This window comes from Durio zibethinus, chromosome 3 (genome assembly GCF_047325235.1).
Source record: "Durio zibethinus cultivar Kanyao isolate XHJ-2024 chromosome 3, ASM4732523v1, whole genome shotgun sequence".
NCBI lineage: Eukaryota > Viridiplantae > Streptophyta > Magnoliopsida > Malvales > Malvaceae > Durio > Durio zibethinus.
Genome location: NC_143164.1, coordinates 33,510,763 through 33,525,582, shown reverse-complemented (window position 1 = coordinate 33,525,582; position 14,820 = coordinate 33,510,763). Strand labels below are relative to the sequence as shown.

Genomic DNA, 14,820 nt, shown 5'->3' with positions numbered 1-14,820 from the left:
CTTAAATAATTTTTTAATATAAATTAATTTTTATGTAAAATAAAAATTTATTCAAACACAAATCAAACGACAAAAATTTATTTAAATAATAAAATAATTAATTTTTTTTTTAATATTTTAACTTTTAATTTATACGATTGTCATTTTTCTTTAATCCAAATATAGGGTTAGTATTTATTAATCATAAAAAACAACAAAATAAAAAACAAAAGCATAAGGTCCTACGGTTATGTTTTGCTTTTACTAGTCAGATGTTTCAAGCGTTTTCTTTAGTTAAGATCGGCCATTGTCGAGTGTGTGTTTTAAGTGATTAAACTGCTTTAGAAAAAGCAAAACAGAGACAAAAACAGTGGAGGCCACCACGGATGTTGTCAATCAGTTGCAGAGACAGTTTGTTGACTACTATACATCACTACATCGTGAGGTCGATATCTTTTCTTTTATGTTTTTTGCTTTATTGGTTAGATTTGACCAGAAGATTTTATATGTTTGATAAACTCAGTAGATGGGTTTTGGGTTTTGAAGCCTAGGATTGCTTCTATTGAAAACATTTCTGCTAAATAAATCTTTTTCCATAAGGAAAAAAATACGTCTTTAACATTTTGTTATAAAGTCAAATCTAGTGGGGTCCTATCAGATTTGTTCTTGAGAAAAGGGAGAACTTTGGGTTTTTATTCTTATTTTTCGTCCTATCATTTTATGAACTGTTTTTGTTTTCTTTTTGGGGTTTTCTGATGATGGGTTGTTATTGGTTTTGAGCAGGGATTTGTGGATGATCAGTTTACTCAGCTCCAAAAACTGCAAGATGAAAACAGCCCCGACTTTGTGGTTGAGGTTGCCTCTCTTTTCTTTGAAGATTGTGAGAAGCTCATCAACAACATGGCCAGAGCTCTGTAAGTGTTTTACTGTTTTTGTCTTACTTTATCTTGTTTCTTTGTTCACTTCCTTTGATTTCCTATGCAAAGTCTATTTTTCAATATACTTTTAACTCTCCTTTATGGGGTTTTAAAGAACGAAATAGCTTTATTTGTTGGATAAACTGATTTTTAGTAATTGGTATTTTTTTCCCCCTATTTCTTCAGAGAGCAACAACAACGTGTTGATTTCAAGCAAGTAGATGCGAGCGTACATCAGCTAAAGGGTAGTAGTTCCAGGTATTCATAGACATCTTTTAGTTTTTCTAATTGATTTGCTACCATTTAATTGGGATATTCAAACTCAAGTATTCCAAGGAACTAATGATCATTATAGAATATCAATAATGATGTTATGGCAACTCAATCAAATTGTTGTTTCATTGCTTCTTGTAGAGATTGGAATGCATTTACCTACATATATGCTCATTAGTTTGAAAGTTTCTTCTGAGTGTTCTTGTCTGTATGGTAATAGCATTGGTGCAATGAGAGTAAAAAATGTATGCATTGCCTTCCGAAGTTTTTGCGAGGCCCAAAACCGTGAAGGGTGAGTTTTGCTTCCTATTTATGTGTATGGTATTTTGTGATTATTCATTTATGACATCATGTAATGCTCAATTAACTCAATTGACCAACCCCTGAACTTGAAATTTCTCGATAAAATGCCCTAATTAACATATTCAAATGTTACTGTACCATGTGTGCTCTTTAGTTATACTAAAAGAACAGAAATTTTCAAATTTTGGCATGAAAAGGTTCTTTTTTCCGAGTTTTTTTCTTGGCTCTATATGAATTGCTTGGCTAACCCTATAATTCTAGAAATCTTTTCTTTCTCCTTTAGCTTGAGCAGTGTTTGGATTCCTTTATCAGAATGAAGGGTTAATAATCTTGACATAGAGTACTGCCATTAGCCACTATTGCACATCCCTTTCATGTTAGTTAGTTTTTTGTCTGTACATGTTGAAGATAATGCCTCTTTATTAGTTTTTTTTTTTCAGAAACACATGCTATCATTTTTATGCATGGCAAGAAGGCTTCTAAGAGCAAAAGGTTAATCTAGCATCTTACTGCTTTTTTTGAGGGACTCATAGTTACATCTTTATGTTATGTAAGAATGCTTCAAAGACCAAATACACATCAATATGGATATTTCTTTAGACTCCACGAGAAAAATAACAGCCAGTCATGGTGGGATGCAATGAATTTATCCATGAAAGGTCCCTTGATCTAACACAATGATGAACTTTTGAATTAGGAAACATAATAAATAAGAAGAGGAGTATGAGAAATTTCATTTGATTCAGCCATTACAGCTACACTGACAGGAGAGTGTGAGTTACTGCTTTCTTCAACTCAGCTCAAGAAAATAGAATGACTAGCTAATATTTTGTCACCTAAAGAAAAGGATGCTTATGATGAGCTTATATGTTTACATCAATTTATCAATTAAATGGACATGGAAGTTGATCAAGAGGCATTGTTTTCAACAGTATGTACGTGCAATCATAACCTGGGTAATTGAAAAGAAAAAAAGCATAGGTGTGAGATGGAGTAAATATAAGATCTTTGAAATTTCTTGGATAAGAGAAAGCAAAGTCATTCCATACACTGTTGTCAACTGTAAATAGCATTTCCATTTTTCTGAACCAAGTACTCCATCAATCATGACATTTGGCTAATACCGTAATTTAGTTATTTTGGATTGTTGGTCTGGCTAGATTTTGATCCAGGAAACTGCGCAAGTGAGTGTGCATGCATTTGATGGATTAAAATTAAATTTAACAAGTTATCTGGTGCTTCAATCAATTAAACACACAATTTTGCTAGAAAAGATGATACCTTTTATGCATCTTGCTGGATGTGGTTTGTAAATTTTTGCTTACCACTCACTCAAATCTTACAATGAAGGGAGTGAGGAGTTGTACAAGAATCTGATTAACTTGATAATGTTGGGACAGGTGTTTGAGATGCCTGCAGCAGGTGACTCATGAATACTCCCTGCTGAAAAACAAGCTTCAAACCTTATTCAGGGTAAGTGTAAGAAACTGCGGCTAATAGAAATTAGTGCCTTCCTGCATTGCTTTGATTATCTATGAGTTTTTCATTTTTCTTAATGCTTGTATTCCACTGGGAAAATGAGCATACTTGCTCATTTTTTCAAGTTGAGTTTATCCGTTTCTATCCCCAACATTACTTTTAACTCGAGTTATTCCTCTTGGGTCTTTCAGTTGGAGCAACAGATCCTTGCAGTTGGTGGATCGATTCCAGTAGTGGAATAAATGACATTCATATCACCCTCGTGGTAGAACGAAGGGAGAATGAACACTTGATGTTGCATTTACATTTTTCTTATGAGTTTTTTGTTGTTTTAAATTGTAACAATGTTAAATTATTGAAGGATTTTGCTTAAATTTGTATCTAAAGCCTTTACGAGATAAGAGTAATGCTGGGAATACATATTTTTAGCTTCTGCTGCATAAGCATGCATATATATATATATATATATATATTTATATATATATATATATATATATTTGGTAGCATTATTTGTTGTTCAATGTTAAGAATTTTCATGTTAATCTGATCGATTGCTAAGAGAGCATCTGATTCACGGATTTTTAGATTTTTGAAAGGAAAGTAATTTAGGGAGGAAGTGATATTAAGGGAGAACGTGTGATTCTTAGATTTTTGTTAATTTAAAGAATGTAAGATTTCTGTATTCAGTTTATTGGAATGTTAAGATTATGGCTTAACGGTTCAAAAAGCTTCTAAACAAAAATTAAATAATTAATTAAGCATCTAATGTTTTATTGCAATTAATAAAGTCGTTATGTTTTTATTTTTGATGAAATAAATCTTAAATTAGAAATTATTTAAATTGTTAAGTTGAATTACACGTGACATTCAATAAATACGTGAAATATGATGTGATTAAATTATTCTAACATGACACATAGTGTGGAAATTGTGGGTTTTTGCTAGATTTTTTCACTCATTTTACACGTGGCATTTTATCATTAGTCTTAAAGGGTTATTTGTAATATTTAAAAATAAAAAAACAAAGAAATTGGAAATTTTGAATAAACCTTTTTTGAAATCTCTAGTATTTTGATTAAAAAAAATCTCTAATATGTTACCCTTTTGAAATTCCTAATTCTTTCTCTACTATTAAATTTTTTAAAATCAATTAAGTTAAATCAACCTTAAACATTTAAATCTTAAAACAAAATTTAAACTCTAAACTTTTTATTGTCAAATTTCGAAAGTTGAAAGTACAATTATTGAAACCCTAAAGTCAAATCTAAAAAGCTATCTATCTTTGAAGAATTTAGTTTTTTTGTCTCCGTTCAAGTGATGAGTTGATTAAGCCAAATCTCAAAATATTGTAAGGTACATTCTTTTTTAATCCATCTTTGATTTAAGATTCCTTTAAATAAATTTTTTTTAATATGATTAAAGTTATTTTATAAAGTTAAAAATGATAGTACAGTGGTCTTATTTATGCTTGTTTGTTTGTATGCTGTATTGGGGTTTGTGGTATACTTTTACGAAATAGGTCCCAAAACATAATAAAATGTTTTTGTGTCTATTTAATATATTCAGTGTTTATCTGCTTATGCATTGTTCAATGTTTTTTGTTTATGCATGATAAAGTTTTATATTTTACTTGGTTTCTATATTAATATATTCATTATTTGTTTGCTTATGTATTATTTTATTGTAAAATGCAAAATGAATGATGAACCTAAAATTATTTGTGTTAAGATATTTTCATAGTGGTCAATTTGTCACTAATTTTGATTATGTTAATGCAACTATGAATAGATTTGAGGTAAATCCTGATAAGATATCCTATTAGAAAATAATAGAGCAAGTGAAATAATTGTGCACTTAATTTATGTTTATTATAAGGACTTTAATATTGAGTTTAATGTGGATGGATTAGTATTAATATATGATGATAGGACTATTAAGCATAATGTTGATGAGCCTCACTTTGAACCTTTTTATTGGAAGAGGTTAATGTAAAGGATAAAGAGACAAGAGGGGGTGAGGGTAGTAATATAAAGGGGTTTGGATGGTAATGTAGAGGCTAAGAATACTATAAGGGGTAAGAAGAATATAAGAGGTTTGGATGGTAATACAGAGGTTGAGAATTCTACAAGGGATTAAGAGAATATAAGGGGTTTGGATGGTAATGTAAAGGTTGACAAGATTAATGGGGATAAGGAGAATATAAAGGATGATGACAATTTAGGTGGTGAGGGTAATGAAGAGGATGCTGACTTGAGTAGTCAAACTGGGGTTGGTGAAGAACATATTAATGAGAGAATTAAGTTTGTGGTCCAAGATACAACATTTAATAAGGATGAGTTTGGTAGTTCATCATTATATGAAAAGTGTGGAGATAGAAATAAAGATTATAGAGATGTTTTCTTGTAAGATATTAACTGTATTACTGATGATGATGAAAAGATACAAGCCATTAAACAAAAATTAGGAAATCTAAAAAAAGTCAAAGGTATAATAGGCATGTGAGAGTTTAGAAATTCTAGTTGAGGTAATTAATATAGCAAATATATTAGGTATGGGAAAAAATGGCATTGAGACTAAAAAAGATAGTGAAGCTGGTGCTAAAATAGTTGATGAATGTAAGGTTGTGGATGAAGACATAGAAGGTAATACAGAAGGAAAGGTGCTGGGGCATGAAAGTGATTATATAAATTATTTAGATCCTAAAAAGTGTATAGATAGTGAGCAATCTGATGATGAATCTAACCCATTTGTGAGGAAGACATCAAATGGACCTAGGTATGATCCTAATTATGTAATTCTATTATGGGAACTAGGAATGAAATTTATGGATAATAATTAGTTCAAACATGCTGTCAAGAAATATGCTTTTGCAAATGGAGTACAACTGAAATTTTTAAAAAATGAACCAAAAAGTTCTAGGTTAGGTTGTATGGAAGGTTGTCCATGGAGGCTTTTTTTTTAGTTTTGATTCTAAAGAAAACTATTATGTGGTGAAAAGTTACCATCCTGAGCATAGGTGTTTTAAAAACAACATCATTATTTACTGTCTACCAAAGACATACAGAAAATGTTTAAAGATAGATTATAGAGCAACTTATTATGAAGGTTGTAGATTTGATGGAGTTGTGTAAAAAGGAGTTAGATGTTTATGCAAATTATAATATGTATCAAAGAGCCAAATAATAATTATAATAATAATAATGTTAAAGGAGAAATGGGGTTTATGTGGATGAGTATGCCAATCTATGCGGATATGCTAAAGAGTTGATAGATAATAATTCTGGCAATACAGTTTCAATAAAGTCCATAGAGAAGATAAAGGAAGAGCTGTATTTTTTAAAATGTATATATGTTTAGAAGTTACTATATGAGGATGGAAATATGGATGTAAACCCATAATAAGTGTTGATGGATGCTTCTTGAAAACCATTTATAAGGAATAGTTATTAATGGTTATAGGCAGAGATGCAAATAATCAGATGTTCCCAATTACTTGGATAATAGTTGAGTTAGAAAACAAAGCATCATAAAAATAGTTTTTAACCAAACTAATGGTTGATCTAGACCATGTTGATGGTAAATGCTTAACACTAATTTTAGATATGCAAAATGTATGTGATTATATTTTTTTTTGGGTTTGTTATATGTAAACTGTATGGTTTAAAATTTGATAAATCATATTTGTTATAAGATTGATACCAATGGTTAGTGAAATCACTCTACTGGTAGAGCATAAAATGTGTGCTCGACATATTTATGCTAAGTGGTAGAAAAAATGGAAGGGTGAAAATAAAAAGATAAAGTTTTGGAATATTATGAGGGCTAAATATGTTGAAAACTTTGATTATCAGCTGAAAAAATTAGAAGCCATAGGATCATGATTTGTTAATGATGTTTCAATAGTTCCTATGCAATATTGGTCTAAAGCATATTTTAAAACTTTTTTTAAGTGTGATGCAATGAACAACAATCTTCTTGAGGCTTTCAATGGTTGAATAATTTATGCAAAATGCAAGCATATTATCAGTATGTTAAAAGAAATTAGAATAATGGTGATGAAAATGATGCATATGAAAATGACTTAGGCATAAAATTGGCCTACCAACATATCATTGAATGCATTGGTGAAGTTGGAGAAAAATATGGATTTGTTAACTTATTGCAGACTAAAATCAAATGGTGATGGTGGATTTGAGGTATTTCAAGGTGTTGATCAACCTACAATGAGCTTAAAATAGTTGAAATGCACATGTAAGGTATGGGATCTGAATGGAATTCCTTGCCCTCATATTTGTGCTATATATCATGACAAAAAAAGCCAAAACATTATGTTTCCAACTGATATAGTAAAGATAAGTATTTTTTTTCTTACTATCATGTGTTGCAGCCAATTAGGGTGAAAAAATTTTGACGACAAAATACAAATCTAATACATATTCATATTTTAGAGTCATACTTGGTAGACCTAAAAGGAAAATAATCAAAGATAAGAATGAGCCAAAAAAATGAAAAGTGGTAAGTATACTTGAAAAGGTATGATTATGAAATATACTTTTGGTGCACAAACTGGACATAACAAGCAAAGTTATCCAAAAACAAGAACAAGCAGCTCCTTACAACAATAAAGTTACTTCATTCTTTTGCTAAAATCTTTAACAATGAGTATTTTAGGTTCAACTTAAAAGAAGTTTATGTATTGTTAATTTTAGTAAACATCACCCACCCATGAAGCAGTGAATGCACAATCATCATAAACACTTTTAAGACAATAAAATGTGCAATTATGCACAATCATCCCTTAACTTGAATGCGTTTTAGTAAATTTTCTTTAGGTTTAAAAAATTGTGTTACTTATAAATTATAGTCTTATTTTAGGGTGATAGTTAATCAAGAAAAATAGCTAAGACTAAAGAAAAAGGAAAGGAAAAGTTACAACAGTGTATTGCTCCAATAGTTTTAATCAATAAAGGGAAGGAGAAAATTATTTCTAATGGTCTTGAAATTGATTCCCAAAATTAGCAAATTGGACAAAAAAGAAAGCGGATGGAAGGGATTGGATTATATACCTATCTAGAAACTAGTGAACAAGTTTGGAATGTAAGTAAACATGCTTCATTTACCATAATCCATATAATTAAATTTCATACCTTTTAATCAAACCGATTCTTTCATAGCAAGCCTAGTAGAGAAATTGAGAGGATTGTAAGACAAAAAAGACAAATTAAAGCTCAAGATCATGCTGCATTTGATCATACTTGGAAAGGGAAGTGCTCGAAATGAAAAGGAAAGAAAGCTATGACCACAAGGTAACTATAACAACATAAGGATGTTAAATTGAAGAAAAATAAAATGAGGCCACCAAAGAATCCAGTCGGGACAAAGTCATCTCAAACTGGTTCAACAGCTAAACCAATTTGAAAAGTATGAAAATTTGATAGTTTTTTTTGTGTTAGCTATATATGACAAGTAAGCCAGCTAAAGGCTCTTGATAATGCTTTTTGTATTAGCTATATATGACAAGGGTTCCTGCTAAAAGCTATTGATAGTTGGTTTTTTTTTTTAAATATGGCTTTTAATAGTTTGTTGTTTTTGATAGTTTGTTCTTTTTGAGATATAGCTTATGATAGCTTTAAAATTCTTTTTAATAATTGGTTCATGATTGAAGGACCATTTGGATAGTTTTGTAATATGAACATTTTGTTCCTTGTAATGGACCATTTGGAATTGGTTATTTTATCAAATGGATTTTTTTTACCAATATAGGCAAATTCATATCAATATATGTAATTTGTATATCAAATCTAGCTAATTCATTTCAAACTAGGAATTTCATAAACATAAATTCATAAGTTCATATCAACCAACTATATTCATAAAGAGGCATCGTATTCAAATATGGTCTTATAACTTTTTCCTTTAACATAAATTCATAGCATAAATTACATCTTAACATAACTTGCAAAAATTAAGAAAGAAAATACCCAAGAAATTAACATCCCAACAAGAAACATATTTTTTTTTCTCAATTGATTTGCCTTTTCCATTGCCAAATTAATCTTCTTTGCCATTAGCTTGGTTTTTTACTTCAACTCTTCAATCAAGCTTTATTCATTAGTTTCACTTTTCAACCTTAAATCATTTCTTCTCTTTAACTCATCATTTTCCTTTTTCGACTCATGTATTAGAGATTTGGCCCTTTCACTAAATTAATCATGATGCCACCTAAAAAACTCACAATCGTCAACCTTGTAACTAGGAAAACTGTAGAACCTTTTACTAATATTCATCTTTTTTCATGTTCTCCACCTTGGATATTTTAGTCTACAATGACAAATGACTGATTCTCCCTTATATTCTCACTCTACACATGTATGCACATTACTTCGACTAGTTATAGATGACAAGGACAATGAAAATATCAGTTGCAAATTTTGAATTGTAGAAAGATAAAAATGGAGCAAGATGAAGATGAAGATATAGCGATGAAACTGCAAAATATTAAGATAAAGATAGAGCAAGAAGATGTAAAGATAAAGATTAAAGTTCAAAGGAGAAAGAGGATGTGATTAAAGATGAATGATGAAGATGCAAAAGGAGGAAAAATGGATTTTCATTTTGGGTTTAGGGATTTTAGTTCTCTTTTTTTTTTTTTTTTTTATCTTACTAAAAATCATAAAATGCCACATGTCTAAAATGGTGGGGAAATCCAATCGAGAGTAATTATTTCCATGTTATACGTCATGTTGGAATAAAATTGGCTATGTTATATGCCATATATTTATTAAATGTCACATGTAATTCAACTTAACAGCTTAAATTGTTTCCTTCCAATTTTGGGCTTATTTGATAAAAAATAAAAGCATAAGGGCTTTATTGATTGCAATAAAAAATTAAAGACTTAATTGATTATTCAATTTTTATTTAAGGGCTTTTTGAACCCTTTAGCCTAAGATTATCTAATAAAGTATTTTATTATATTATCTTTAATAACACGTGAATAAAACATGATATTCATAATATTGAAATGTTGTCTTTTCAACAAATATTGCGTTTTCTATATTAGGAACGTTGTCTCTATTGAATCTTGAAAAATATTTTTTCATTTTTTTAACAAATCCTATATTTTCTATTTTAGAAGCATTTTTTTTGTTTAATTCTAAAAAATATTTCTTTTCATGTTTTTAGTAAAGACCGTATTTTATCTTAGAAACGTCATCTTTTCAATAAAGATTGTATTTTTATTTTAAAAACATTATTTTTTTCAACAAAAATTACATTTTTTTATCTTAGAAATATCGTCTTTATTGAATTTTGAAGAGTATTTTTTTCATAATTTTAACAAAGGCTACATTTTCTATTTTATATGCATCATCTTTGTTGAATTTTAAAAAATATTTTTTTTCATGCATTCAACAAATATTGTGTTTTCTATCTTGAAAAATATTGTTTCTACGATCAAATGCCTACTAAAAGTTATTTCCACTTTCCTAGTCACTTATTTATCATTACTGTTGAAGCACAACATTCATTTATAAAATTCAGTTGTATGGATGACTACATATGGTTGATATTTAGGGAAATGTAGTTTAAATATCTGATTTAAAATTTTATTTTTGTTTAGATGCCTTATTAGGTAAAATGTAATAGTTCAAGGACTAAATGGGATATTATCCCTTAATTTTTCATAACATATTATATAACTATGTTTCTAACATAATAACATTGTATAAATGAAAAAATTTAGTTTTGCTTGTCAGAATAGATCTTTATTTATTATGTAATTATGTTGATTTTTAAGGGTAAAATATACTGTAAAAAATTATTATTTAGAATAAAAATGAGATAAATCTTATATTCCGTCAAAAATCTTAAAAAATCTCAAAAGAAACAAATTTCTAATTGTTAAGAATCTTAAAAATTTTAGAAATCAAATTTCATAAACTAAACTAAGTAATTAAATTATAAAAAATAAGATTCCGATCAATAATTTAACTTTCTCTCGTATCAAATTCCTACTAAGAGATATTTCCACTTTCCTATTTACTTATTATTACTGTTGAAGCACATATTTCATTTATAAAGTTCAGTTGCATGGATGATTGCATATGGCTGATATTTACAGGCATATCAAAGAGTGCAAAATAAGAAAATAAAAAAAAAATTCTTTGAATATCTTAAAATTGTTTTCTGAATGTTTTTTATGTTGATAAAATTAAAAAAAAAATTATTAATATTTTTATATAAATTATAAATGGATGGTGTGATTCATCTTTAAGAGGCTTATGCATTGAAAGTTGATCTCTAAAAGTAATTAAAGTTCTTTTTTTTTTCATTAAACTAAGAAGTTAATCTCATATTTTCTCTTCACAAATACATTGGAGATTTGGAGTTCTAGTTATTTTCTTTCTCTAATAATTGTCATAATGTTTAGATCCGGGGATCTATCGCTAGACATTGACTTAAGGAGTCGCCACCAATCTTTTTTTATCTAGGTGCGATTGACTACCTAAATAATCTATCTTTTCAGGGAACACCTAAGTTTAAGGGTCCTTAAAAGAATAGATTCAGGTCTACTAACTAAAACAGGGTTCGGGAGTTCAGTTACGTGTGAGGAAGGTTATAGCACCTTCACAACGCCCATCAAAGGATGATACCAACTTAATTTTACGTTATCCAATAAGCCTTAAAAATTTACCAAGTAATTAATTATTGAAAATTATTCTCGGTTGACTCTAATACTTTTTGTAAAAAATTAAAAAATTTTCGCACCTCAAGAGTATGCAAGAAAACTACTGTTTCACTTGTAGAGCTCCATCGTCGGATTATTTAACATTAAAAAATTTCAAGAAAATAAAAATGAAAGAGAAAAAAAATGATTGCTTTTGTGTAGGAAAAATTGATACTTTTAACTTTTCTCCAAAATTTTTTTTGAAACTTTAATTTCGAGAAAAATTGATACTTTCAACTTTTTCTCAAAAATTCATTTTTGAAAACTTATTTTTAAGGAAAATTGATACTTTCAACTTTTCCCTAAAAATATTTTTTGGAAAGCTTATTTTCAAGGAAAATTGATACTTTCAACTTTTTCTCAAAATATTTTTTAGAAAGCTTATTTTCAAGAAAAATTGATACTTTCAACTTTTTCTCAAAAATATTTTTTAGAAAGCTTATTCTCAAGGAAAATTGATACTTTCAACTTTTCCTCAAAATTTTTTTTTTGAATTTTATTTAAAAAAAATAAAATAATAAAATAAAAATAAAATAAAATAAAAATAAAAAATATTAAACAATTCTAATTTAATTAATAATAATAATAAATAAATAAATAACCTGTGAACGACTCGACTTAGCGACTTGGCTCGAGGAAAAAAAATGGCTCGGGGACGTGGCTTGGGGTGTGGGTTCGGCTCGAAAAATGGCTCGGAGACGTAGGTCGCACGCGGGTCGAAAGTTGATTGACGTTCAGGTCGGGTCATCCGATTTCAAAACGCGTGGATCCTTTGGGCACAGTAAAGCCAAAATGACATCATTTTCAGTGAGTATAAAAGGCTAATTCCTTTATATTTTCAGCAAATCGAGCATTCCCTCTCTCTTTCTTCTTTTTTTTCCTCTGTCTTCTCTCTAAACCGCGAAGAATTCAGGTTGAATTCTCGTCAGATTCTAAAAATTTTCATCAAAATCTGAGTTTTTTGTCAGAAGTTCATAAAAAAACTAATTGATTTTTGGAAATAGTTGTCGAAAACTGAGAAGTTGGCCAAAAAATTCAAACTTGGCCGAAAAAATCATCGAAAAATTTAACCTTCACCGAAAAATTTAACTGAAATCTGGAAAAGTTTTAGAAATTTTCAGAAAAAATTCACAAACAATTCTTCAAAAATTCTCCACCGATTCTTAGAGCTATTCTAACGCACCTAAACCCTTTTTAGCTTCTGTTTCTTTTCTGTTCACTCTCTCTCAACCAGTGTCTGCCTTTTTCTGTGTTTCAATCCTTTGATCCTTGAATCTATTCACAAAGATTGATCAGAAGAATTTTTGATTAATCTCAACTTCTCTTTGGATTAGGATTCAATTATTGAATCCAATATGGACTCTGATTGAATCCCAATTCACGGTGGAATTCCCCCAAACCAATCCAATCTCAACCAAAAATAAAAAATAAAAATCAAATAAAAATATTAATAGATAATTAAAAGAAAATAATTCGATAAATTAAAATATTAACAGATAAATTAAAATTAATAATAGATAAATAATAATAAATACATATATATAATAATATATAAATAGCTAAGTAATAATAAATATATATATGAACATATAAATAATAATAATAAAATAAATAAATAAATAAGTAAATAATAAATAAATATATATTAACAAATAGTAATAATAAATAAATAATAAATACATAAAATACAAAGAAAAAGAAAAATATAAAAATATAAAAAATATAAATATAAAATAAAAATAAAAGATACAAAATAAAAAATAAAATGGGCCTACCCATTTGGACCAGGCCCAACTGATCCGGGCCTGGACTAAATTAGGTGTTTACAGTTGCCCCTCTTTACACATTTTCTGTGAAACAAAAATTGCGCAAAGGCGTAGACACCCGTTCAAGACTCAACTCGATCTATTTTTTTCATTTTTTTGTGTTAAAGATTTGATCAAAACTACTCTAAGCAGAGGCTCAACGACTTTAAAAAACATAAAAAATGCTCTTCTAATCAGAGGCTCAACGACTTTGAAAATAAATAAAGCTCCCATAATCAGAAGTTCAACGATTTTGAAAATAACTAAAGCTTCTCTAATCAGAGGTTCAACGACTTTGAAAATAACTAAAGCTCCTCTAATCAGAGGCTCAACGACTTTTGGAAAGTAAATGGCTCCTCTAATTAGAGGCTCAATGACTTTAAAAAAGTAAATTGCTTCTTGACAATTGTGTCCAAAGGAGTTGAAAATCGTATTTGAAGGAATTTCAAGAGATTATGCCTAAAGGTCTTACAAATCAACCTTGATATTGAGAGACATCCTATTTCAAGGATTAAAAACTTACCTGACAAGCTTTTTCTCAAATTTGAAAATGTCTTCACATCTGTCTTCTCTATGCGAGATGTTGGAATACCCCTGCTTCTTGAATTTATGCATTTATTTTCTTGAATGTAGTATGTGCTATGCAATGCATATGAAATTCAATGCATGCTATGCGAATGTTGGTTACTTGATTCCTATTCAATTGTGGTACTCAAATTTCTCAAGCTCTTTTCTTGGGCCTCGAACCCTTGATTCTTCAAAGATCTAATTACACTGCTCTTCTAAGATCGAGCCAGTGTAGCTCCCAATCATCTCTTTCACTCACATTCTTCCTGTAAGAAATCTCTTTCCAAATTCAATGTCCTTATTAAGAACTGAACACCTAGATTCTATTTTTTGACTTTTTCAATGTAATGTAAAAATCTTTCATGCCATTATTCATTTATCAATCATTATTTCAAATTCAAAAAGTAAGAATGCATTTGCACATTTCTTCCATTGTAGGGTATTAAGAAAAAAATAATAAGAATGGTTAAGAAACAGTCACCAGAAGATGGATACAAAGAGTGAAATAGAATGTCTTTTATTAGCAAAATATTGGCAAACTTTAGCCAAGAAAGAATTACAAGGATAAGTATGGGGGACAAAGCCCAAAAATGAACAATCAGACAATCATGATAACACATCTCAAGGTTTTTTTGACAACCCAACCATCTGATGCATTTAACAACTCAGAGCTCTTCCAAATTTGCTAACCTCTGTGCCAATGGATTTTCAAATTTGATGTTGTATTCTCCTGATCTAAGTTACTTTTTTAGGTTTTCAACTTAGATAA

The 14,820-nt window shown here is 29.1% G+C and overlaps 1 protein-coding gene across 4 annotated transcripts; it reads left to right on the top strand.

The window, feature by feature from the left end:
• The first annotated feature begins 206 nt into the window (after positions 1 to 206).
• On the top strand, positions 207 to 3,379 carry LOC111283398 (histidine-containing phosphotransfer protein 5-like). Of its 4 annotated transcripts, XM_089758544.1 has the most exons (7): positions 207 to 419; positions 763 to 893; positions 1,083 to 1,154; positions 1,390 to 1,461; positions 1,899 to 1,964; positions 2,873 to 2,945; positions 3,143 to 3,379. In XM_089758544.1, exons 1-7 carry the CDS (start codon positions 366 to 368, stop codon positions 3,191 to 3,193), a joined length of 519 nt encoding a protein of 172 aa, XP_089614670.1. In that variant the 5' UTR covers positions 207 to 365; the 3' UTR covers positions 3,194 to 3,379. The 4 variants fall into 4 exon arrangements, with proteins under 4 accessions (XP_089614670.1, XP_089614673.1, XP_089614672.1 ...); XM_089758547.1 differs by lacking the exon at positions 3,143 to 3,379 and having other exon boundaries at positions 1,913 to 1,964; positions 2,873 to 2,936; XM_089758545.1 differs by lacking the exon at positions 1,899 to 1,964 and having other exon boundaries at positions 212 to 419.
• Positions 3,380 to 14,820: the final 11,441 nt, after the last annotated feature.

Bases quoted from the DNA above. Each gene is read 5' to 3' on its own strand.
- LOC111283398 (XM_089758544.1), top strand. From the start codon at position 366: ATGTTGTCAATCAGTTGCAGAGACAGTTTGTTGACTACTATACATCAC. The intron at 1,462-1,898 runs GTGAGTTTTGCT...CCTCTTTATTAG, and splicing joins GAGGCCCAAAACCGTGAAGG to TTTTTTTTTTTCAGAAACAC. The intron at 2,946-3,142 runs GTAAGTGTAAGA...TGGGTCTTTCAG, and splicing joins AGCTTCAAACCTTATTCAGG to TTGGAGCAACAGATCCTTGC.